A 27,274-nucleotide genomic window follows, 5' to 3' on the forward strand; every position below is an offset into this window, starting at 1 on the left:
GTAAAGGTATCTTAAAGCATTCAAAACCCAAGTTGGCAAAATACCAGAAACTAACCACATGGTAACTGAAGCAACCGACATAGGTCTAAGTGGTAGCTTTATGCTTTTAATTAATGTTGCTGTAGTAGGAAGGATGCAAAGAAAGTGTACAAAGTGCACCTACTTCCTGGTCTCTTATCTCCCTGGCCACTGTTTGCCAACATCATAAATGGCTCCCTTGAATTTGTCAGACATTGTTTAAATTAAACACAATTATCCAATGAATCACTACAGGATGAAAATTGTATCATTTCCTGGGGTTGCTCTGAGCCATGCAAACCAGTAAGGCCCCAAATTTGTTCTACTGTTAGCTGATCTCAGATGGGGTGATGGTAGGGGTGCCAGAGTTGGCCTCTTGTCCCCTGAGATAAAGGGGTAATAAATGAGCCATATTTTGCATTTCTGCTGGAAAACACATCTGTGTAGATGTCTTACGAGCAAAGGATCAGAATAACGGGATCAGCTGTTGAGTGGCTGTCTTATTCCTTGTTGTCTATGCTACATATGTAGAATGCCCATGCAATTGCATCCCAATTTGGAGGGATCTTTAGGAGGGAGTAATAAGGAGGGAAAAATGAATTTCTTCATTTTGAATGTTGTCAAACGTTTGTTTTTCCTCCTGGTAGTGACTTAGAGTCAAGACGGGAAGTGAAGAAGGAAGAAGGGGATGCTTTTGCAAGAGAACATGGCCTCATTTTCATGGAGACTTCTGCAAAGACTGCTTCTAATGTTGAAGAGGTAACGTGCCTTTTTTTAAAAAAAAAGTGCTGTAACTTTGTGTTCACTTTAGCAATTATTTTTAGAAATGTTGAAATGGACTTAATAGCAAATACTTCGATGAACTAGATCTTTCTCCGAGCCCGTGTAATTTTTTTGGGCTGATTTCTTTGACAGTGCTACCTTGATTGGAGAAAGGAACTCATCCAGCTGCTTGGGCATTGCAAATATATGTTGGCATTCTCTGTTGTTTGATAACTGAATTGCATTGGTTGCGACCTTAGGAGAAATACATGATTTCAATGAGTTCACCTTCCTGGAGGAGAGGGCACTCTTGAAGGAAGAGCAATTTGGCTTAGAAACTGTCTACAGTGAAGTCTGTCAAACCTGATGTGATTACATTATTCAATTTTTAAATTGTTGTGGTAGTCACATTTTGTAATGTCAGAAGGACATTAACCCATCTACAATAATTACTGTTCAAATTTGAAGGTCAAACAAATGAAGACTAATTGTAATAATGAGCATTATGTATTAATGACTACTGTCAAGCCACCATAATTGCTAATGTTGGCAAAGAAGAAAATTATCAAAGTGCAAAGTTGCCCAATGTTCTCTATCGTGGATTCCCCTTGGAGCAAGTGCTGTAAGTGGAATATACATAATGGCACAGAATTTCCTGGAGACTTGTGCCATTGTAATGGCACATCTACGGTGTCGGGTTTGTTTTCCAGTGCAAAAGTTCCAGGAAGAGAGTTAACACTAATAATTTCCTGGGACTTTAGCGTCGCAAAGTGAAAAGTTGATTGACGTAGCTGCAGCTACCAGTCAAGTCAATGATTATCATAAATTTCCTTGGTTGCTAGTTTTCATGTTACAGCAATTTAGACTGAAAAATAATGGTGCAGATGAATGTGTTTCATGTGTTCAAAATAATTGATCAAATTAAATTTAAAATCTCTGCTCTTGATATATTTAATTCTTAGCTAAGACCCATGAAAGCACTTCATTGTGTTAGATTTAATGTATATTGTGTGCACTGTGTGGGGTACTGAAGTTCCTGCATATGCCATTGATTAAAGTGAGTGGGGGAGAAATTGTTTAGACCTGAAATGATCAGCATGCTCACAGTGCACACCAAAAGCTGGAGAACCATGGCTCATTTGAAATTGGGTTTCGGCCCTCATCTGAATAATTCTGGTAACCTATAGGCATCTGTCGTGCCTGTTGAGGAGGGGGTGCTGGTGGTGGGCAAACAGGAGGTGGGCGAGTGAGGGCTAGCAGCGGCCCGCAGTAGTGGTTTGGTCCTTCTACTCCTGGCTCCAGTTTAAGCTAAGCTGAAAAGAAAAAAAACTTATGCCGCAGAAAAAAAAACTGAGCAGCACATAGTCCGTCCGCACAGTTTCAGTGAGGGGTCCTTAAACAGGCGATCGGCTCCTTGCATATGCTATGATGTGGAGATGCCGGTGATGGACTGGGGTTGACAATTGTAAACAATTTTACAACACCAAGTTATAGTCCAGCAATTTTATTTTAAATTCACAAGCTTTCGGAGATTTTCTCCTTCCTCAGGCAAATGTTTCAAGATCTTGAAACATTTGCCTGAGGAAGGAGAAAATCTCCGAAAGCTTGTGAATTTAAAATAAAATTGCTGGACTATAACTTGGTGTTGTAAAATTGTTTACAATTGCATATGCTAGTGAGGGGGCCTAAGGCCTGTTCAAGATGACCACCAGGAACGCCTGAATATTGCCCATACCAATATGGCGTTGGACATATTTCAGGTGCCCGTGTGGACACAACACTGAAATTGGGCTTATTTAGCCCTGTTTTGTACTTGAGAAACGGGTGAAACAAGATCCAATTTCGCCCTTGGTTTGTTTAATGAGACTTTCTAGGTAGTTTAAATGACTAATGTTTTCTAAATAAATATTTTTTAAAAATCTGTTACTTAGATTGTTGCAGAAGACTCAATGCAGCAGCTGAATGTGTCTATAACTCAGTTTTCTGCAAATGATCACATTCAGCATAGTGAAAAGATTTGAATTTCAGAATTCTATGATTCAGGTCATCCCGATATAGATCTGCTTAATTAGTTCATTGACGCAGATGGGGGAAGGCCATTGGCTGCGTCACTTCTGAAGTCCCTGATTTGGCATTGTTCACTGGTGTATTCAAATTACTTTTCCATGAAATTTTGGTGTTCACAACGGGAAGATTGGAGCATGAAATGGTGTGAACAGCAGCATGCGCCTTTAATTACACCATTCCAGGCCAGTATCACTTGCTGTATTGTCATGTATGCTATTCATAATACACTAGGTAAGTAATTAAATATTGGGAATTAAAATGCATCTATTACCAAGTGGTGTCACAAACTTTTCAGTGTCCTATGTTTTCTGTTGAGATCTTTTCTTGTGATGGTTAGAAAGTGCTCAGACTTCATTCTGTGAGGCAAGATGTAGACTTCACAAGCTTTGGGGGATTAAGGAGACTACAGTGAAGACATTTTACTTAGACAAAGGAAATAAATTTACAGGAAGTGCATAATATGCTATAAAGCTTCAGCCCTTATTTCAGGGGCAAAGAATATCAAATCCATAACATTTTTAACCCTTTATCGTTTCCTGGAATTTTAATACCACAATCTGAGCCGTAGTTTACATTTTACCACCTCCATAACTCTAAGTTGTGTATTGACAATTCTGCTTGTGGATTACTCAGCTGGATCCCCAATTTTTATTTCTGGCTTGCTAAGTGAGTTATAGTTTTAAATTTTAAAAATGCACACAATCTCTCTATTGGAGAGCTGAAAAAAGCAAATTATTCCAAAATCAGAGTTGAGTTACTAATTGAAAACAAAGTATGGGAAGGATGAGAGAGATAAGAATTGCATGTGTAAAAGATCAGAAATGGCAAGTAACTGAATCCATAAGGTATGGGAAGTATAGATAGCAGAAGGACCAGAGAAACCAATGGCTGAGGATTTGCAACAGTGCTGTCTCTAACTGATCCTTTCACCATGTTTGGGAGGTGGACCAATGAGGGTTGATCAAAAAAAGTTTTAAAAATTCAGGAATAAAAATCGTTCTCTATACAAAACAAATTCTTTTCCATTCCTGCAATGTTATTAGTGACCAGGACAGTGAAATTGCCCAAGCCAAAATTCCTTTCTCAGTTGCTTGAAAGCACTGAACAGAAAGCATCAAAGTATATATTGAACAAGTAAATAGCTACAGATGGGGCAACTAGTATTTTTTATTAATGTTTCACAATTTATCATAAATCTATGCAGATAAGTACAAACCTGAAATTTAGATTCTCAAATTTGGGGGTGGGGGTGGAGGTTAGGGAGAAGAGGGTGAAGATTCAAGCAAAGTCACTCGAGCACAACTGCATGTAGGGGGCATTGTGGCATCTTGTGTATATGTGTAGAAACTAAAAAGGTCTGGCTTCTTCAGTAGCAACACACCTCCCCTCCCCCTACTATTTTTTTGTACAGTGGACAAGTGGTCATTTCTGATCAAACCAAGCATGAGTTTTGGCTACTTCACTCATCCTTACGTTTGGGTTACACAATCATTCTGAACATAGCTAAAGGTTTGAGTAAAATGTCCATTAAATTGATATTGATGAGCTCCGCTGGTTAAGGCAGCAACAGGCTGAACCATCAGACCAGAATGTTCCAGGTATGAGCTTTGTTCTGTCTCTCTGCTAGCTGACTACCATCCAGGTAGTGGTGGTGATGCTGCACTTGGCATGAATGAGTTAGAAAGGGAAAAGTTGGCCAGGGTTCTTGCTGCTGATTCCTATCCAGAGAGCACCACTGGATGTGGAGGCACGGTCCGGCTCAGTGACAACCTCCTGGTTAAACAGCAAGCCAACACTCTGGAGGCTCACTCAAGATTGACCAGTTGAGCAAGGTACCAGATGGTGGCTGATGCTTGTAGAACGGATGCCCAACAATGCATTCAAGGGAGTGAAGAAAAGTGGCAGAAAAAGTAAGGGATTTTTAAGTCTATTTAAATGTTTGTTTCCTTGCTTACAATACTAGTGATATATCAATTTGTGAAAATGTTGCACTTTGGCCAGCATATTCATGTATTGTACTGAATTGCTACCTGATAGGATAGGGATTTATAGAAATTGTGCTAGTTCTTTAACTGAAGCTACCTGCTTGAATCCCATTTCCCTGCAATTTACCCATATCTATGTATCTTAACTATTTATGCAATTTCCTTTTAAATGTTAGTCTCTGCCTTAATAGCTGCTTGTGGCAAAGCATTTGATTTGCTCCCATGATTCTACACATGGCAAGTCATACCAGTTTTGGTTGTCATCAGGAATATGTAAGTAATAGAGAATGAGAAAATCACCCAGACTGGTTTTATGTATTTTCAGTTAATTACTTGTAACTTTAATGGCAGGCGTATGTTCTGATTCCTGTCTAATCAAAATGCATACTTATAATCAACTCATGTCCTTCAATCTGCCAGCTTCCCATACCATAGTTAAAAATGATTTTGTGACTGTGAAAGTTTTGAAACTTTCTCGGGTACCATTCTAGTAAATCTCCTCTGCACCCTCTCCGAGGCTTTGGCATCCTTCCTAAAGTGTGGTGCCAGAATTGGACATAATACGCTAGCTGGGGCCTAATCAGTTATTTTTATAAAGGTTTAGTATAACTTCTTTGCTTTTGTACCCTAAGCCTCTATTTATAAAGCCAAGGATCCTGTATACTATTTTAAAAGCCATATCAACTTGTCCTACCACCTTCAAAGATTTGTGTACATAAACCCCCAGGTCTCTGTTCCTGCACCCCCTTTAAAATTGTACCATTAAGTTTATAATGCCTCTTCATTCTTCCTTCAAAAATGCATTACTTCACACTTCTGTGTCAAATTTTACTCATCATGTGTCTGCCTGTTTCACCAGTCTGGCTGTCCTCCTGAGGTCTGCTGCTATCCTCACTGTTACTACATTTGAGTTTGGTCATCTGTAAACTTTGAAATTATGCCCTTTATACTAGGTCAATAATTTATATCAGAGAGAGCAGTGGTCCTAATACTTTCTTTATTCGTTCATGGGAATTGGGTGTCACCGGCGAGGCTGGTATTTGTTGCCCATCCCTAATTGCCCCTGAGAAGGTGGTGGTGAGCCGCCGCCTTGAACTGCTGCAGTCTGTGGTGAAGGTTCTCCCACAATGCTGTTAGGAAGGGAGTTCCAGGATTTTGACCCAGCGATGATTAAGGAACGGTGATATATTTCCAAGTCGGGATGGTGTGTGACTTGAAGGGGAACGTGCAGGTGGTGTTCCCATGTACCTGCTGCTCTTGTCCTTCTAGGTGGTAGAGGTCGCGGGTTTGGGAGGTGCTGTCGAAGAAGCCTTGGCGAGTTGCTGCAGTGCATCCTGTGGATGGTGCACACTGCAGCCACTGTGCGCTGGTGGTGAAGGGAGTGAATGTTTAGGGTGGTGGATGGGGTGCCAATCAAGCGGGCTGCTTTGTCCTGGATGGTGTTGAGCTTCTTGAGTGTTGGAGCTGCACTCATCCAGGCAAGTGGAGAGTATTCCATCACACTCCCGACTTGTGCCTTGTAGATGGTGAAAAGGCTTTGGGGAGTCAGGAGGTGAGTCACTCGCTGCAGAATACCCAGCCTCTGTCCTGTTCTTATAGCCACAGTATTTATATAGCTGGTCCAGTTAAATTTCTGGTCAATGGTGACCCCCAGGATGTTGATGGTGGGGGATTCGGCAATGGTAATGCCATTGAATGTCAAGGGGAGGTGGTTAGACTCTCTTGTTGTAGATGGTCATTGCCTGGCACTTATCTGGCGCGAATGTTACTTGCCACTTATGAGCCCAAGCCTGGATGTCGTCCAGGTTTTGCTGCATGCGGGCTCGGACTGCTTCATTATGAGGGGTTGCGAATGGAACTGAACACTGTGCAATCATCAGCGAACATCCCCATCTCTGACCTTTATGATGGAGGGAAGGTCATTGATGAAGCAGCTGAAGATGGTTGGGCCGAGGGCACTGCCTTGCGGAACTCCTGCAGCAATGTCCTGGGGCTGAGATGATTGGCCTCCAATAACCATTACCATCTTCCTTTGTGCTAGGTATGACTCCAGCCACTGGAGAGTTTTCCCCCTGATTCCCATTGACTTCAATTTTACTAGGGCTCCTTGGTGCCACACTCGGTCAAATGCTGTCTTGATGTCAAGGGCAGTCACTCTCTCCTCACCTCTGTAATTCAGCTCTTTTGTCCATGTGTGGACCAAGGCTGTAATGAGGTCTGGAGCAGAGTGGTCCTGGCGGAACCCAAACTGAGCATCGGTGAGCAGGTTATTGGTGAGTAAGTGCCGCTTGATAGCACTGTCGACGACACCTTCCATCACTTTGATGATTGAGAGTAGACTGATGGGGCGATAATTGACCGGATTGGATTTGTCCTGCTTTTTGTGGACAGGACATACCTGGGCAATTTTCCACATTGTCGGGTAGATGCCAGTGTTGTAGCTGTACTGGAACAGCTTGGCTAGAGGTGCAGCTAGTTCTGGAGCAAAAGTCTTCAGCACTACAGCCGAGATGTTGTCGGGGCCCATAGCCTTTGCTGTATCCAGTGCACTCAGCTATTTCTTGATATCACGTGGAGTGAATCGAATTGGCTGAAAATACCACTGCATGCTTCCCTCCAGTCTGGAAAAACAAGTATGGAAAAGTTTAAAAAGCACTTTAGCTCTCCACATCTATTCAGTTTTTCTTACTTTTGCACCTCTCTCTCAATTGGCTCTTGTGCTCTTTCAAGGTGCCTCAGCCTTATGCAACTCCCCATTTCCTGCAGTGTTTGTGCTGGCGATGGGGGGGGGGGCGGGGTGGGGAGTAGAAATGGCACAGGGAGTGCGAGAAAATGTGTTTGACATAAGACCATAAGAGATAGGAGTAGGCCATTCGGCCCCTCGAGCCCGCTCTGCCAATCAATGAGATCATGGCTGATCTGATTTTTACCTCAATTCTACTTTCCCGCCTTTCCCCATATCATTTGACTCCCTTGCTGATCAAAAATTTGTCTAATTCAGCCTTGAATGTATTCAATGACTCGGCCTCCACAGCTTTTTGAGGTAAACAATTCCAAAGATTCACGACCCTCTGGGAGAAGAAATTCCTCCTCATTTCCGTCTTAAATCGGACGACCCCTTATTCTGAGACTATGCCCCCCCCCCCCAGGTTTAGATTGCCCCATGAGGGGTAACATTCTCTCAGCATCTACCCTTTGGAGTCCCCTCAGAATCTTGTATGTTTCAATAAGATCTCCCCTCATTCTTCTAAACTCCAATGAGTATAGACCCAACCTGTTCAATCTTTCCTCATAAGACAACCCTTCCATACCCGGAATCAACCTCGTGAACCTTCTCTGAACTGCCTCTAATGCAAGTATGTCCTTCCTTAAATAAGGGCACCAGAACTGTACGCAGTACTCCAGGTGTGGTCTCACCAGCACCCTGTACAGTTGTAGCATGACTTCCCTGCTTTTATACTCCATCCCCCTAGAAATAAAGGCCAATATGACAGGACAGACAGCAGGCAGTACCAGCCTCACTCAGGTAGGTTTTTAAAAAAATAAGAGCATGGATTCTGGCTCCTTCCAGCTTGGTCAACGTAGTTCCTATTCTCTTAGCCCTCCCTGGCCCCATTTGAAATTCACTGTTGTAAAACCCTCACAACTGAAGTTTGAATACCATAAATCATCTCAAAGAATTCTTGAGTTCTTGAAACTTAAACAGGCACAAAGTAATCAGGACTTGTGAACTTTTATGGCAAATGTTAATTGCTTTTTTTAAAAAGAAAAATTCCCTTAATACTTTTGCATTAAAGTAGTCAATTTTTTTAACTTAAAGGTTAAAACTCCACAGCCTCCATTTCTTAATGTTTGTTCTCTGAGCTAAATGTTGAGTTTTGGTTGTATGCACAGCTTGATTTTTGTATCTTGCCAGCAGAGGTCAGTATTTTGCACTTAAAATGTTTGTTCAGATTATGGCATCACAACATAATGGGCCAGAATTTGATGGCAAAATAAAGTTGAGTTAAAAGCACATGCCATTATTAGTGTTAAAAAAAAAATCCAACAATTTGTGGAGAGGATGAGATACGCCTCGAGTTGCAAATCACCACACATTTGTGCTGTTCCGCCGTTAGCCTCGCGAAAACGGGATCTCAGTCAATCTCCCCGTGAGTCATAGACTAGAGTCATAGAGTTATACAGCACGGATAGAGGCCCTTCGGCCCATCGTGTCCGCGCCGGCCATCAGCCCTGTCTACTCTAATCCCATATTCCAGCATTTGGTCCGTAGCCTTGTATGCTATGGCATTTCAAGTGCTCATCCAAATGCTTCTTGAATGTTGTGAGGGTTCCTGCTTCCACAACCCTTTCAGGCAGTGAGTTCCAGACTCCAACCACCCTCTGGGTGAAAAAGTTCTTTCTCAAATCCCCTCTAAACCTCCCACCTTTTACCTTGAATCTATGTCCCCTTGTTATAGAACCCTCAACGAAGGGAAAAAGCTCCTTAGTATCCATCCTATCTGTGCCCCTCATAATTTTGTACACCTCAATCATGTCCCCCCTCAGCCTCCTCTGCTCCAAGGAAAACAAACCCAATCTTCCCAGTCTCTCTTCATAGCTGAAGCGCTCCAGCCCTGGTAACATCCTGGTGAATCTCCTCTGCACCCTCTCCAAAGCGATCACATCCTTCCTGTAGTGTGGCGACCAGAACTGCACACAGTACTCCAGCTGTGAGTTTCAAGAAATTGCTGGATTTGTGCCGTAAATACGCATTGAACTCACCGCAGAAAGTTAGGACTGGTATTTCAAGGACTTTTTTTTAATGACTAGATTTGTGTTCCTGCAGTGCCATTCAACCTCTGAGACCCAGAAAAGGAACAATTCAAACTATGGACTCACTCTGGCAGGTATTACATAGAATGTACAGCACAGAAACAGGCCATTTGGCCCAAAAGGTCCATGCTGGTGTTTATGCTCCACACGAGCTGCCTACTTCCCTTCTTCTAATCCCATCAACATATCCTTCTATTCCTTTCCCCCTCATGTGATTATCTAGCTTCCCCTTAAATTCATCTATGGTAGTCGCCTCAACTACTCCTTGTGGTAGCAAGTTCCACATTCTCACCACTCTCTGGGTAAAGTTTCTCTTGAATTACCTATTGAATTCATTAGTGACTATCTTGTATTTATGGCTCCTAGTTCTGGTCGCCCCTGCAAGTGGCAACATCTTTTCTACATGCACCCATCAAACCCTTTCATAATCTTAAAGACCTCTATTGGGTCACCCCTCAATCTATTTTTTTTTCTAGAGAAAAGAGCCCCAGCCTGCTCAGTCTTTCCTGATGGGTATAACCTCTCCAAGTGTGGCCTAACCAAGGTTCCATACAAGTTTAACCTAACTTTGCTGCTTTTCAATTCTATCCCTCTAGAAATGAACCTATGTGCTTTGTTTGCTTTTTTCATGGTCTTATTAACCTGCATTGCTACTTTGTGATTTGTCTGTACCCCCAGATCCCCTCTGCTCCTTTACCTCATTTAGACTCTTGCTTTGCAAGGAGTATGTGGCTCTTTATTCTTCCTACCAAAATGTACCACCTCATACTTGCCTATATTGAAATTCATTTGCCAAATACAAGTCCATTCTGCAAGTTTATTACTGTCTTCCTGTATTTTGTCGCAATCCTCCTCAGTATTAACTATACCCCCCAATTTGGCATCATCCGCAAATTTTGAAATTGTACTTGATTTCCGGTCCAAATCATTTATGTAAATAGTGATCCCAGCACTGATACTTGTGGAACACTATTTCCCACAGTTTGCCAGTCTGAGTAACTACCTTTAACTCCTACTCTTTTCTGTTTTGTAGTCAACCTGCTATCCAATCTGCCACTTGTCCCCTGACTCCACATGCTCTGACCGTAGTCATGAGTCTATTATGCGGTACCTTATCGAAGGCCTTTTGAAAATCCAAATTATTACATCTACTGCAATACCCTTATCTACCCTTTGTTACTTCAAGGAATTCAATAAGGTCGGTCAAATATGACCTTCCCTTTTGAAATCCGTGCTGACTATTCTTTATTATATTTTCAGTTCTAGATGTTTTTCTGTTATATCATTGAGTAAGGCTTCTATTATCTTTCCTACCTCCGACATTAAGCTAACTGATCTATAGTTCCCTTGACTTGGTCTATCTCCCTTTTTACATCTAAGAATAGCACTAGCTTTCCGCTAGTCCTCTGGCACTATTCCCTTTTCAAATGAATTTTTATATGTATATAATAGTGCCTTTGCTAACTCCTTTTAGTATGTGTGGAGTTTTGCCTTTATTTCTGAATTCATACATAGTGTATCATTACTGGCTAGTTTGTTCTTTTTAGTGGGATATATTTCTCCTGGACTCTTTCTTTGCTGTTCTATTTCTTTGTCGGTAAATGTTTCCAATTTATTTTCCCTAGCTCCATTCTCATCCCGTTACAGTCAGCTTTTTTTCCAATTTATTAGTTTGATCTTTGTCTTACTTATGTCCTTCTCTAACTTAAACCCTATTATGTTGTGATCACTATTGGCTAGATGTTCTCCTACACTTACTTTTCTTATCTGTTCTGGTTCATTTCCCATTACTAGATCCAGCAGTGCTTCCTTAAATTGGGCTTTTTAGGTACTGGGTAAGAAAGGTGTCCTGCACACACTGTAAGAACTCCATTCCTTGTACCCCTTTACCTATCTCTTCTTGCCAGTTTATTTGGGGGTAGTTTAAAATCTCCCATGATTATTATTCTATGCCCTTTACTCATTTCAGGTAGTAAATTATTCCTAGAGATTTTTTAAATGTAATTTTTTCTTTCTCTTTCTCCATTCAATCCAGTCCTTCTTTCCCTCTCTCTTTGTCTATCCAGTTTTACTCTAATTCACCCTATTTCCTTCTGTCGTTTGCTCGCTCTTAAATTTAGGAACAGGAGTAGGCCATTCAGTCCCTCGTGCCTGCTCTGCCATTTGATAAGATCATGGCTGATCTGTGATCTAACTCCACATATCTGCCTTTGGCCCATATCCCTTAATACCTTTTGGGTACTAAAAGCTATCTATCTCTCATTTTAAATTTAGCAATTGAGCTAGTATCAATTGCCGTTTGCAGAAGAGAGTTCCAAACTTCTACCACCCTTTTTGTGTAGAAATGTTTTCTAATCTCGCTCCTGAAAGGTCTGGCTCTAATTTTTAGACACTACCCCCTACTCCTAGAATCCCCAACCAGCAGAAATAGCTTCTCTCTATCCACCTTATCTGTTCCCCTTAATATCTTATAAACTTCGATTAGTTCACCCCTTAACCTTCGAAACTCTAGTGAATACAACCCCAATTTGTGTAATCTCTCCTCGTAACTTAACCCTTGAAGTCCGGGTGTCATTCTAGTAAACCTACGCTGCACTCCCTCCAAGGCCGTATGCCCTTCCGAAGGTGCGGTGCCCAGAACTGCGTTAAGTACTCCAGGTGTGGTCTAACCAGGGTTTCGTATAGCTGCAGCATAACTTCTGCCCCTTTGTACTCCAGTGCTCTAAATTTCATTGATTTAAGGAGATAGATTATTGGTCCTGTCGTTCACTAAGTTCCCCGTTGACCTCGCTGCGCCGTTATCAACTCTCACTTCCAGCAATTTGTGGCATAAAATTAATTGGAGCTGAAGGATGAGGGGAAAAATCCAACACATGGTGTTTCACTGAGATAACCTGCTCTAGCAAATTCTGGGCCAGTGCAGCTTTCTCTATCGAGAATGTGAATGGTTTTTGACTTTCTTTACTGATATGTGTAATGTCTTCCGAAGCATCTTTAATAGAAATCCTCATAATGACCTTGTAGAGAAACTCCCTTTTTTTTATAGTGAAAAATATTGGATGCATTTGTTGTTACATTACAAGTTTATTATTTTTGGCTGTTTATCAAATAATGTATTCAAAATCAATCTGGTGAACCTTTGTTGCACTGCCTTTAAGGCAAGTGTATCCTTCCTTAGGTAAGGTGACCAAAACTGTACACAGTACAATTGCAGCAAGACTTCCTTACTCTTGCACGCCAACCCCCTTGCAATAAGGGCCAACGTACCATTTGCCTTCCTAATTCCTTGCTGTACCTGCATGTTAACTGTTTTGTGTACAAGGACACCTAAATCCCTCAACACCACACTGAATACTTTCTCACCATTTTTTTTTTAAAAATTCTGTTTTTCTATTCTTACTACAAAGTGAATAACCTCACATTTCCCCACATTATACTCCATCTGCCACCTTGCCCACTCACTTAACCTATATCCCTTTGCCAACTGTGTCCTCCCACCTAGCTTTGTATTGTCAGCAAACTTGGATACATTGCACTCGGTCCCTTCATCTAAGTCATTAATATAGATCGTAAATAAATGAGGCCCAACCACTGATCCTTGTGGCACCCCATTAGTTACAGCCTACCAACCTGGAAATAACCTGTGTATTCCTACTGTTTTCTGTCCGTTAACCAATCCTCTGTCCGTGCCAATATATTACCCCCAACCCCACGAGCCCTTATGTTGTGTAACAACCTTTTGTGTGGCACTTTATCAAATGCCTTTTGAAAATCCAAATATACTACATCCACTGGTTCCCCTTTATCTACCCTGCTAATTACATCCTCAAAACACTAATACATTTGTCAAACATGATTTCCCTTTCATAAAACCATGTTGACTCTGCCTAATCATATGATTATCTAAGTGCCCCGTTACCACGTTCTTAATAGATTCCACCATTTTCCTGACTACTGATGTCAGGCTAATTGGCCTGTAGTTCCGTTTTCTCTCTCCCTTTCTTGAATAGCGGTGTTATATTTGCCAATTTCCAATCTGCTGGGACTGTTCTAGAATCTAAGGAATTTTGGAAGATCACAACCAATGTATCCATTATCTCTGCAGCCAGCTCTTTTAAAACCCTAGGATGTAGGCCATCAGGTCCAGGGAATTTGTCAGCTTTTAGTCCCATTAATTTCTCCAGTTTTTCTTTACTAATAATTACTTTAAGTTCCTGACTCTCATTAAAACCTAGGTTCCCCACTATTTCTGGTATGTTTTTTGTGTCGTCTTGTAATTAAGCCATACACATGCGACTAGCAATTCCAGTCTGCCTGGGCCAGCCAGTTTGATATTTCAGCTTGTGCACCCTGAAACGGACCATACTAGAGCAACGTCAGTTAGATCTTTGGCTCCATTACTATAATTTTTTTCTTTCCCACTGTCTTGCTCTGCTTTTAATTTTTAATTTAGCATGTTATTTAGAAAGTATTTTTTCTCTGTTCCTTTTCAGTGTTCAGACTTATTCTCCAGTGACTTATAGGCTCTGTCACTAATTCTTAAAGTTCTTGAAGTTTGCCCTCTGGTTCCAAAGGCCTTTTTTGTTTTTTTAGCCTATTGAGGCTCATAGCATTAAAATTTCAGTGATAAAGCCACTGAAGTGACCAAGTCAATCTTGGACAATTTCCAGCTCGGTGCTCCACTTACTTGATAACTTGTAGAGTCAGTGCAGCTGATACAAGCTTTCTGGTTGGTGGCCTGTGGGTTAAACTGAACTTGCTGAATGTTGCATCTGGGCCTGGGCTACAAGATCAAGCCTGCAAGGGCACCAACATTTACATTCCCATATTTTTTTCCAAAGGTGTGGAAATGGATATATTTTGTGCTATTAAATGAGCATTTTCAGATTTTTTTGTATATTTGATCCCTCCTACGTTCTTGGACTCTGGATGCCTTGAGTTAAGAACATAAAACATAAATAGGAGCAGGAGGAGGCCATTTTGCCCCTCAAACCTGCTCCCCCATTCACCAAAATCATGGCTGATCGTCTACCTAAACGCCATTTTCCTGCATTATACCCATATCCCCTGATGCCTTTAATATCTAGAAATCTATCGATCTGTTTTGAATGTACTCAATGAGCCTCCACAGCCCTCTGGGGTAGAGAATTGCAAAGATTCACCACCCTCTGAAGAAATTTCTCCCCATCTCCTTTGACAAGGTACCGCATGGTAGGTTGTTACATAAGGTTAGATCTCACTGGATCCAAGGTGAGGTAGCCAATTGGATACAAAATTGGATTGAAGACAGGGTGGTTGTGGAGGGTTCTTTTTCAAATTGGAGGCCTGTAACCAGCGGTGTGCCTCGGATCGGTGCTGGGTCCGCTGTTATTTATATTAATGATTTGGATGAGAATTTAGGAGGCATGGTTAGTAAGTTTGCAGATGACACCAAGATTGGTGGCATTGTGGACAGTGAAGAAGGTTATCTAGGATTGCAACGGGATCTTGATAAATTGGGCCAGTGGGCCGATAAATGGCAGATGGAGTTTAATTTAGATAAATGTGAGGTGATGCATTTTGGTAGATCGAATCGGGCCAGGACCTACTCCGTTAATGGTAGGGTGTTGGGGAGAGTTATAGAACAAAACTAAAGTGGCAGGGGGTTGGGAACCTGAGCAGGGAGAGAGAGGAAAGCGTAACAGGAAGGGACAGAAGGTATGGAGTAATAGGTAAAGTGTTAAAAAAGGAAAAAGCAGGAACTAAGCGTCACAAAACAGATTTGAAAGTTCTTTATCTGAATGCACGTAGCATTCGTAATAAAATGGACGAGTTAACGGCACAAATAACTACGTATGGGTATGATCTTGTGGCCATTACAGAAACATGGCTGCAGGGTGACAACGACTGGGAATTAAATATGCCAGGGTATTTAACAATCAGGAAGGACAGGCAGGAAGGAAGGGGAGGTGGGGTGGCTATGTTAATAAAGGAAGGAATCACTGTAATACAGAGAAATGATATTGGGACAAAGCATCAAGATAATGAAACAGTTTGGGTGGAGATAAGGAATAATAAGGGAAAAAAAACATTAGTGGGCGTAGTATATAGGCCTCCTAATAGTTGCAACTCTGCTGGAAGAAGTATTAATCAGGAGATAGTCGGGGCATGTAATAAGGGAACAGCCATAATTATGGGGGATTTTAATTATCATATTAACTGGACAAATCAAATTGGGCAGAGCAGCCTTGAGGACGAGTTCATTGAGTGCATCAGGGATGGATTTCTTGAGCAGTATGTAACTGATCCTACAAGGGGGCAGGCAACCTTGGACCTGGTCCTGTGTAATGAGCCAGGATTAATTAATAATGTCCTAGTTAAGGATCCCCTTGGAACGAGCGACCACAACATGGTTGAATTCCATATCCAATTAGAGGGTGAGAAGGTTGATTCTCAAACAAGCGTACTGAGCTTGAATAAAGGAGACTATGATGGTATGAGAGCGGAATTGATTAAAGTGGACTGGGAAAATAGATTAAAGGGTAAGACGGTACATGAGCAGTGGTGTTCATTTAGGGAGTTATTTTACAACTTTCAAAATAAATATATTCCACTGAGGAAAAAAGGGTGTAAAAGAAATGACAGCCATCCGTGGCTAAGTAAAGAAATCAAGGATAGTATCCGACTAAAAACAAGGACATATAAGGTAGCCAAACTTAGTGGGAGGATAGAAGATTGGGAATTCTTCAAAAGACAGCAAAAAGTAACTAAAGGATTGATTAAGAAAGGGAAGTTAGATTATGAAAAGAAATTAGCAAAAAATATAAAAACAGATAGCAAGAGTTTCTATAGTTATATAAAAAGAAAAAGGGTGGCTAAGGCAAACATAGGTCCCTTAGAGGATGAGACCGGGAAATTAATGGTGGGAAACATGGAGATGGCAAAAATGCTGAACAAATATTTTGTTTCAGTCTTTACAGTAGAGGACACTAAGAATATCCCAACACTGGACAAACAGGGGACTCTCGGGGGGGGGGGAGGAGCTAAATACGATTAAAATCACTCAGGAGATGGTACTCAGTAAAATAATGGGACTCAAGGCGGATAAATCCCCTGGACCTGATGGCTTCCATCCTAGGGTCTTGAGGGAAGTGGCAGTAGGGATTGTGGATGCTTTGGTGATAGTTTTCCAAAATTCCCTGGACTCAGGAGAGGTCCCGGCAGATTGGAAAACTGCTAATGTAACACCGTTATTTAAAAAGGGTAGTAGGCAGAAGGCTGGAAATTATAGGCCAGTTAGCTTAACATCTGTGGTGGGTAAAATTTTGGAGTCTATTATTAAGGAGACAGTAACGGAACATTTAGATAAGCATAATTTAATAGGACAAAGAATATAAAAACAAGGAGGTATTGCTGCAGTTATATAAGGTATTGGTGAGACCGCACCTGGAATACTGCATACAGTTTTGGTCTCCATACTTAAGAAAAGACATACTTGCTCTCGAGGCAGTACAAAGAAGGTTCACTCGGTTAATCCCGGGGATGAGGGGGCGGACATATGAGGAGAGGTTGAGTAGATTGGGACTCTACTCATTGGAGTTCAGAAGAATGAGAGGCGATCTTATTGAAACATATAAGATTGTGAAGGGTCTTGATCGGGTGGATGCAGTAAGGATGTTCCCAAAGATGGGTGAAACTAGAACTAGGGGGCATAATCTTAGAATAAGGGGGTGCTCTTTCAAAACTGAGATGAGGAGAAACTTCTTCACTCAGAGGGTGGTAGGTCTGTGGAATTTGCTGCCCCAGGAAGCTGTGGAAGCTACATCATTAGATAAATTTAAAACAGAAATAGACAGTTTCCTAGAAGTAAAGGGAGTTAGGGGTTATGGGGAGCGGGCAGGAAATTGGACATGAAGCTGAGTTCGGATCGGTCAATGCCCTGTGGGTGGCGGAGAGGGCCCAGGGGCTATGTGGTCGGGTCCTGCTCCGACTTCGTGTTCTTTAGATTTGCGGTTGGGATCAGATCAGCCATGATCTTATTGAATGGCGGAGCAGGCTCGAGGGGCCGATTGGCCTACTCCTGCTCCAATTTCTTATGTTCTTATGTTCTTATCTAGAGTACAGGTTCATAGCTCCTTGAAAGTGGAGTCACAGGTGGATAGGGTGGTGAAGAAGGCATTCAGCTTGCTTGGTTTCATTGGTCAGAACATTGAATGCAGGAGTTGGGATGTCTTGAAGTTGTACAAGACATTAGTTAGGCCACACTTGGAATACTGTGTACAGTTCTGGTCACCCTATTATAGAAAGGATGTTATTAAACTAGAAAGAGTGCAGAAAAGATTTACTAGGATGCTACCGGGACTTGATGGTTTGACTTATAGGGAGAGGTTGGATAGGCTGAGAGTTTTTTCCCTGCAGAGTAGGAGGTTTAGGGGTGATCTTATAGAAGTTTATAAAATAATGAGGGGCATAGATAAGGTAGATAGTCATAATCTTTTCCCAAAGGTAGGGGAGTCTATAACGAGGGGGCATAGATTTAAGGTGAGGGGAGAGATACAAAAGGGTCCAGAGGGGCAATTTTTTCACTCAAAGGGTGGTGAGTGTCTGGAACGAGCTGCCAGAGGCAGGTACAATTTTGTCTTTTAAAAAGCATTTGGACAGTTACATGGGTAAGATGGGTATAGAGGGATATGGGCCAAGTGCAGGCAACTGGGACTAGCTTAGTGGTATAAACTGGGCGACATGGACATGTTGGGCCGAAGGGCCTGTTTCCATGTTGTAAACTTCTGATTCTATCTCAGTCCTAAATGGCCTACCCCTTATTCTGAGACTGTGACCCCCTGGTTCTAGACTCTCCAGCCAGGGGAAACATCCTCCCTGCATCTACCCTGTCGAGCCCTATAAGAATTTATGTTTCAATGAGATCACCTCTCATTCTGCTAAACTCCAGAGAATACAGGCTGGTCTACTCAATTTCTCCTCATACGACAATCCCGCCATCCCTGGAATCAGTCTGGTGAACCTTTGTTGCACTCCCTCTGTGGCAAGTATATCCTTCCTTGGGTAAGGAGACCAAAATTGTGCACAATACTCCAGGTGTAGTCTTATCAAGGCCCTATATATTTGCAGTAAGACATCTTTACTCCTGTACTCAAATCCTCTTGTAATAAAGGCTAACATATCATTTGCCTTCCTAATTGCTTGCTGCACCTGCATGTTAGCTTTTAGTGACTCGTGTACAAGGACACCCAGGTCCCTTTATGAACATCAACATTTTCCAATCTCTCTCCATTTTAAAATAAAACTATGCATTTGTCTTTCCTACCAAAGTGGATAACTTCACATTTTTCCACATTATATTCCATCTGCCATGTTCTTGCCCACTCATTTAGCCTGTCTATAATCCCCTTGAAGCCTTTTTGCATCCTCCTCACAGCTCACATTCCCATCTAGTTTTGTCATCAGCAAACTTGGAAATATTACATTTGGTCCCCTCATCAAATCATTGATATAGATTGTTAATAGCTGGGGCCCAAGCACCGATCCCTGCGATACCCCACTAGTCTGCCAGCCTGTTTATTCCTACTGTTTTCTGTGTTAACCAATTCTCAATCCATGCCAGTATATTACCCCCAATTCCAAATGCTGTAACATTGTTCACCAATCTCCTGTGTGGGACCTTATCGAAAGCCTTCTGAAAATCCAAATACACAGTTGCAGTAAACAAAGGTATGTTGTGTCTCTGGGTGTCGCTAGTTGATACCAGGGATGAGAAAAGACTGTTTCTGCTGGAACAGGGATTTACTAGAGGATTTTAAAATTAAGAAAATTAACAGGATGATTAAGGAAAGACTATTTGCTTTGTTTGGGGAGTCAGTGATGAAGGGTCATCAATTTATAAATTGTCATGAATGAGGAGAGGAATTAGAAGAATTGTTAGAGCATGGAATCCTTTGCCACAGGGAGCAGTTGATGCAGAAAACATTACATCTTTTAAGGAAGAAATTGAACAAATATATGGAAGTGACATACAAGACAAATACTATCCACCATGCTGACACTGCCAGATTTTAAACCCAAGGTCTTAAACTGCTGCTGAAATTGAAAACTGTTTTGTGGGCACCAATAGAAATACATATCAGCAACAAACCTCTGCCTCTTATGGTTTTTTTTGTGCTGAAGGGCTTTTAAAATTTTATTTCAGCACCTGCTGAGATGCTGGTCACACTGCTGACATAAAATACTGAAAAATGCCCAAACTATTTAATTGGTTGTCCAAAGTTGCATGGTGACTAGTTTAATGCCAGTACTTGGTCTCCGACCCCTGACTAAGTGCGTGCACTCTTTGTTTCAATTTTTTTAGACTTCAGATGGGGAGTTTGAAAAAAAAAGTCACCACCTATTGGTATTCCCTGTGCTGTATTTAGCACTTCTTCCTTTTGAGTGCTTTTATTTCAGCTCATCTTTCATTGCTATTTGTGGAACATTACTGACATATTTGTCTACATAATTCATTACACTTCAAAAGTAGTTCATTGTGTGAAGCACTTTGAAACATTTCAATGTGATTAAATGCTATATGAATATAAACAAATAAGGAAAGAAAGAACTTTTATTTATGTAGCACCTTTCACCACCTCAGGATGTCCTAAAGTGCCTCGTGGCAAATGAAGTACTTTTGAAATTTAGTCACTGTTGTAATGTAGGGAAACACAGCAGCCAATCTGCAAGGTCCCACAAACAAAAATGAGATAAATGACCAGATAATCTATTTGTGATGTTGGTTAAGGGATAAATATTGACCAGGACATTGGGAGAACTCCCCTGCTCTGGGATCTTTTGCATTCACCTGAGGGCAGATGGAGCCTCAGTTTAACTTTGGATCGAAAAGATGGTATCTCTGACATCGCAGCATTTCCTCAGTATTGCAGTGAAGTGTCAGCCTAGATGATCTCAAGTCACTGGAGTGGGGCTTGAACCATTGATCTTATTCAAAGGTGAGTGCTACCATAGAGCCAAGGCTGACACCTTAGCTATGCTATGCTGTAGTAGAGAAATGCTGGAAATGTAGTGAATATTTTCTTGTGTTTGGGGTGTGAGGAGAAGAGAGGAGGGAAGAGAAAATTGGAAATTCTTCATAAAGTCTTGCATGTTTTCTGGTGGCCAGCATGAGGCATTGGCCCTGTCTATCATATCCTCTCTACAGAAGTTGGCAGCCTAGGAGATACCAGTAAGATAGAATATCGAGAAGAAAGATGATGTAATCTTAGAAATCAAATAAAAACAAATGTTGACTATAATCAAACGTCAGAATAGTTTTCTGCAACTTGTATAACACCTTTTAACTTAACAAGTTATCCTAAGTTTCTTCTCAAAGTTGGGGTAGGGAAAGAGTCCAGACACTCAGCAGGAGTTGGAGGGGGGAAAGGGTTAGGGGAATTAATCCAAGGCATGGTCAAAGGAGTAGGTTTTGAGGAGATTTTTGAAGGTGGGAAGAGAAGTAGCTAGCCAGATGGGTTTAGGAAGAGAATTAGATTGCAGGAACATGATTAAAAGTTCCCTCTATTGCAGGCAGAGAGACATGGTAGGTTTGAAATGGAAGAGTGAAGGAGGCAAGCTGAAATGTAAGCGTGGAGTAGGTTATAAGAGTGGCAAGGTCATGTAGGATTTAACGATGAGAATTTTAAAATAAATTTGCTACAGGTGGGATTGGATAAAGGCAAATTTCTGGATGTGGGGTGGAGCTGGGGAGGATATTGGAAAAATTGAGCTTGCAGGTACTGAAGGCATGAATGAGGGTTTCAGCAATGATGGGATTGAAGAAGGGAGAGAGGCAGACAATGTTGGAGGTGGAATTGGGCAGGCTTTGTGTGGGTTTTGAAGCTGACTTCAAATCAGACTGAACACAGGTTCTGTGCAGTTGGTTTCAGCTTGAGTGAGCCAATGGGATAGGGGATGTAATAGAAGTAAGGTCCAGAGTTACAGGCTGGCTTTGGCCATGCCATTGTTGAGCTGGGAAAGTTCTGGCTTATCCATGACTTTTTTTGAGAAAACTTGGACTTCAGTACGATTTCTTAATTTTTTGCTGACCCATCTGGGAAGCTTCAAGATGTTAATGAAGTGCTGAACAGTTGGTCGAGATGGACAGATTCAAAATAGTTCAATTTCAGACTTGAATGGGGCTTAATTAGTATTCATAAAGATGTTTGTTGGTGAACAGTAATTGCTTTCACTCCAGGTTTTTCCCCCTTTGGTATTAATGACAGTTATAAAAGTTTTCAACTCCCCCTGGAGTAGCAACATATCTGAAACTAAATGAAATACTTGTAATATCCATATATGGCCAATTGGGTTTTGAGCTCTGAAATTATCTGATGTGGAATGTCCTGAATCAGGGCAGTTATCACCTGATGTCTGCTAGAATCTGCTTCTCACAGAACAGTAAGAAGTTATTCAGCTGGATCTGGATACTATTTTAAGTCGCTGATTTGATTTTTGACAGGATGTGGTTAATTATATAATGGGTTGCTGGCCAGATAGTGCTCTCATTTCAAGTGTCTTATACGAGATGTTACAACAAGTCTGCATTTCCTTATTATCTATTTTAGGAACAGGCCATTCAGCCCCTCAAGCCTGTTCTGCCATTCAGTGAGATCATGGCTGATCTGTATCTCAACTCCATTTATCCGCCTTGGTTCCATATCCCTTAATACCCTTACCTAACAAATCTATCAATCTCAATTTTGAAATTTTCAATTGACCTAGCCTCAACACTTTTTTGGGGGGGGTGGGGGGGAGAAAGAGTTCCAGATTTCCATTACCCTTGTGTCAAGAAGTGCTTCCTGACACCACCCCTGAATAGCCTAGTTAATTTTAAGATTATGTCCTCTTGTTCTGGACTCCCCCACCAGAGGAAAGACTTTCTATCTACCCTATCAAATCCTTCAATCAGCTTAAACACCTCCATTAAATCACCCCATAATCTTCTATACTCAAGGGAATACAAGCCTAGTCTAAGCAACCTGTCCTCATAATTTAACCCTTTTAGCCCAGTTATCATTGTGGTGAATCAGTACTGCACCCCCTCCAAGGCCAATATATCCTTCCTGAGGTACAGTGCCCAGAACTGAATACAGTATTCCAGATTCAGTCTAACCAGAGCTTTATACAACTGTAGCATAACACAAGTCACAGAGCATACCAGAAATGGTGGAGAACCAAAGGGCTAATGAGTGAGGAACTTAAAGTAATTAATATCAGTAAAGGGAAAGTACTGGAGAAATTAATGGGACTAAAAGCTAACAAATCTCTTGGACCTGATGGCCTGCATCCCAGGTTTCTAAAAGATGGCTGCAGAGATAGTAGATGCATTGGTTATGATCTTCCAAAATTCCCTCGATTCTAGAATGGTTGCAGCAGATTGGAAGGTAGCAAATGTAACCGTTATTCAGGAAAGGAGGGGGAGAGAAAACAGGGAACTACAGGCCAGTTAGCCTGACATCAGTCGTTGGGAAAATGCTGGAATCCATTATTAAAGTGGCAACAGGGCACTTTGCCTAATGTTCTGATTTTCTGAGTCAACATGGTTTTATGAAAGGGAAATAGTGTTTGACAAATGTATTAGTTTTTTGAGGATGTAATTAGCAGGCTAGATAAAGGGGAACCAGTGGATGTAGTACATTTGGATTTTCAGAAGACATTCAATAAGGTGCCACGTAAAAGGTTGTTATGCAAGATAAGGACTCATGGGATTGGGAGGTAATATATTTGCATGGATAGAGGATTGGTTAACGGACAGAAACAAGGGATAAAAGGATCATTTTCAGGTTGGCAGGCTGTAACTAGTGGTGTGCTGCAAGGATCAGTGTTTGGGCCTCAGATATTTACAATCTATTAATGACTTAGATGAAGGGATCCAAGTTTGCTGACAATACAAAGCTAGGTGGGAGAGTAAGCTGTGAGGAGGACACAGTCTGCAAAGGGATATAGACAGGTTAAGTGAGTAGGCAAGAAGGTGGCAGATGGAGTATAATGTGGGGAAATGTGAGGTTATTCATTTTAGTAGGAAGAATACAAAAACATAAAATGTTTTAAATGGTAAACTATTCAATGTTGGTGGCCAGAGAGATTTGAGTGTTCTTGTACAAGAAACACAGTTAGCTTGCAGGTACAGCAAGCAATTAGGAAGGCAAATAGCATATTGGCCTTTATTGCAAGGGGGTTGGAGTAAAAGAATAAGGAAGCCTTGCTACAATTGTTCAGGGTTTTGGTGAGACAACACCTGGTGTACGTTTTTGGTCTCCTTTTATCTAAGGAAGGATATACTTGCCTTAGAGGCGGTGCAACAAAGGTTCACCAGATTGGTTCCTGGGATGAGAGGGTTGTCCTATAAAAAATGATTGAGTAGAATGGTCGTATACACTCGAGTTTAGAATGAGAGGTGATCTCATTGAAACATTTAAGATTGAGCGGGCTTGACAGGGTAGGTTGTTTCCCCTGGCTGGAGAGTCTGGAACTAAGGGGCATAGTCTCAGGATGAGGGGTTGGCCATTTAAGACTGAGGTGAGGAGGAATTTCTTCACTCAGGGTTGTGAATCTTTGGAATTCTCTACCCAAGAGGGCTGTGGATGCTGAATCATTGACTGTATTTGAGGCTGAGATGGATAGATTTTTAGACTCTAGGGGAATCAAGGGATATGGGGATTGGGTGGGGAAAGTGGAGTTGAGGCCAAAGATCATCCATGATCTATTAAGGAGGTTATAGCAGGGCACTTAGAAAATCTCAATGCAATCAGGCAGAGTCAACACGGCTTTGCGAAAGGGAAATCGTGTTTGACTAATTTATTAGAGTTTGAGGCAGTAACAAGCAACGTGGAGAAAGGGAATCCTGTGGATGTGGTATACTTGGACTTCCAGAAGGCTTATGACAAGGTACTATATCAAAGGCTACTACACAAAATAAAAGCTCATGGTGTGGGGCGTAACATATTAGCTAACCAATCCTTTATTCATGCTAACAGGAAACAGAGTAGGCATTAATAGGTCATTTTCAGGTTGGCAAGATGTAACTAGTGGAGTGCCACAGGGATCAGTGCTTGGGCCTCAATTTATATCAATGAAGGGACAGAATGTATGGTTGCTAAATTTGCTGATGTCACAAAGGTAGGTAGGAAAGTAATTTGTGAAGAGGATATAAGGAGTCAGCAAAGGGATATAGATAGGTTAAATGGGCAAAAATTTGGCAGATGGAGTATAATGTGGGAAAATGTGAACTTGTCCACTTTGGCAAGAGAAACATAGAAAATAGGAGCAGGAGTAGGCCATTAGGCCCTTTGAGCCTGCTCTGCCATCTCAATTCCATATTCCCGCTCTCTCCCCTTACCCCTTGATGCCTTTTGTGTCTAGAAATCTATCTATCTCCTTCTTAAATATATTCAGTGACTTGGCCTCCACAGCCTTCTGTGGTAGAGAATTCCACAGGTTCACCACCCTCTGAGTGAAGAAATTTCTCCATCTCAGTCCTAAATGTCCTACCCCATATCCTGAGACTGTGACCCCTTGATCTGAACCCCCCAGCCAGAGGAAACATCCTCCCTGCATCCAGTCTGTCTAGCTCTAGTTCCCTGGAGGAATAGAAAAGCAGTATATTTAAATGGAGAGAGATTGCAAAACTGAGGTATAGGGGGATCTGGGTGTCCTTGTACAAGAATCACAAAGTTAGTATGCAGGTACAACAAGTGATTAGGAAGGCAAATGGAATGTTGTCATTTATTGCAAGGGGAATGGAAGTTAAAAGTAGAGATGTTTTGCTACAGTTGTACAGGGCATTGGTGAGACCACATCTAGAATACTGTGCAGTTTTGGTCTCCTTATCTAGGAGAGGACATCATTGCTTTGGAGGTGGTTCAGAGAAGGTTCACTTGACTGATTCCTGGGATGAGGGGGTTATCTTATGAGGAAAGGTTGGACAAGTTGGGCCTGTATACACTGGAGTTTAGAAGAATGAGGTGATCTTATTGAAACATAAGATCCTGAGGGGACTAGATGGGGTAGATGCTGAAGGGATGTTTCTCCTTGTGGGAGAGACTAGAACTAGGGGCCACAGTTTAAAAATAAGGGGTCTCCCATTTAAGATGGAGATGAGGAGAAATTTTTTCTGAGGGTCATAAGTCTGTGGAACTCCCTTCCCCAGAGAGCAGTGGAGGCAGGGTCATTGAATATTTTTAAGGCTGAGTTAGATTCCTGATTAACGAGAGTCAAAGGTTATAGTTGGTAGACGGGAAAGTAGGGTTGAGGTCACAATCAGATCAGCCATGATCTTACTGAAGAGCAGGCTTGAGGGGCCACATGGCCTACTTCTGCTCCTATTTCTTATGTTCTTACGTTCCACCCCTTTGTATTTCAGCCCTCTTGCGATAAAGGCAAATATTTAATTAACCTATTAAATTATTTTTTGTACCTGTCCACTAGTATTTAGTGATTTCTGTACATGGACACCTAAACCTCCTCCTCCTCCACATTTCCTAGCTTCTCACCATTTGGAAAATACTCTGACTTATCTTCCTTGGGTCCAAAGTGGAATGCAACATTTGCCCACATTGAACTCTATCTGCCAGTTTTGCCCACTCATTTAATCTTTCAATGTCCCATCGCAACTTTCTACTCCCATCTACACTTACTGTGCCACCTCGCTGTGGCGGGGAAGCAGAAGGAACTAAATTATGGAATGTGATCCCAAAACATTGGTAAGCCCATGCAATAAAAATGGAATTTGACTTATTTATTCACAGTAAACCAGCTAATTGAATCTTCTGCATGAAGAGGCAATTTGTCTCTTCCCTTGTGCCTTCTGTAGATGTAGAAGACAGTCTTTCAAATTTTCTGATCTCAACATTTTCTTCTCTCGCTCATGTTAGCTAAACATTTGGCATGATTGTAAAATGGAATTGCCTGCTTTATGCTCATCCTAACTTTTGCACTAGCATTAGTGAACTGAGGAAAATATACCCCATAGAAACTAATTTTTGAAGTTTACTGGTTTATTGGCTCGCAGCAACAGGAACTTAGGGTGTGGGCTGGAACATATGACTGGACAAGATTTCCCAAATATAGGGAGTGAGCATGCGTAGGGGCTTGAAGAATGTTTTTGAAATCAATTTGCTGAGACAGTGGGGGCCAATGACATTTGGTAAGAATAGAGGTGATAGTGTGTGTCTTCATATGAGAGAGGACACAAACTGCAGAATTCTGGATTTGTTGAAGTTTGTCAAGTCTGGCAGGAAGGGCATAAATGGGCAGTATTTTAGAGATGGAAAGAAAAAAGTAGTTATGGCAACTCCCAGGGATGGTAGTTCATTTTGGGTCAGTTGTCACTTTTTAATAGGACTGGATTGATATCCAATGAGAAGCAGAATTACACAGCTTTTTTTATTCCCAGGAGAGGTCAGGGAAAGGAAGTCTGAGATCACCAGATGATGTGAAAGGAAAGTCCATAATAGAATAGTCATGGAACCTAGATGAAGCAGCCTTGATGGGGCTGAATGGCCCTGTATCACTCTGCATTTTCTTGTATTCTTGAGTCTCATAGTTGAGTCTCTCAGCTTACTGAAACACTGGTAGTTGGGAAGATGGCCAAGTTGTGGAGGTAC

General features: G+C 41.6%; 1 protein-coding gene across 1 annotated transcript in view; it reads left to right on the forward strand.

The window, feature by feature from the left end:
- The window catches only part of rab2a (RAB2A, member RAS oncogene family), a 91,588-nt gene that overhangs the window by 49,553 nt on the left and 14,761 nt on the right, over positions 1-27,274 (forward strand). The window contains exon 6 of the mRNA XM_067980151.1: positions 666-777. Within this exon, the coding sequence (XP_067836252.1) occupies positions 666-777 (112 nt within the window). The remainder of the gene's footprint in view (positions 1-665; positions 778-27,274) is intronic.

This window comes from Heptranchias perlo, chromosome 3 (assembly GCF_035084215.1).
Source record: "Heptranchias perlo isolate sHepPer1 chromosome 3, sHepPer1.hap1, whole genome shotgun sequence".
Lineage (NCBI taxonomy): Eukaryota > Metazoa > Chordata > Chondrichthyes > Hexanchiformes > Hexanchidae > Heptranchias > Heptranchias perlo.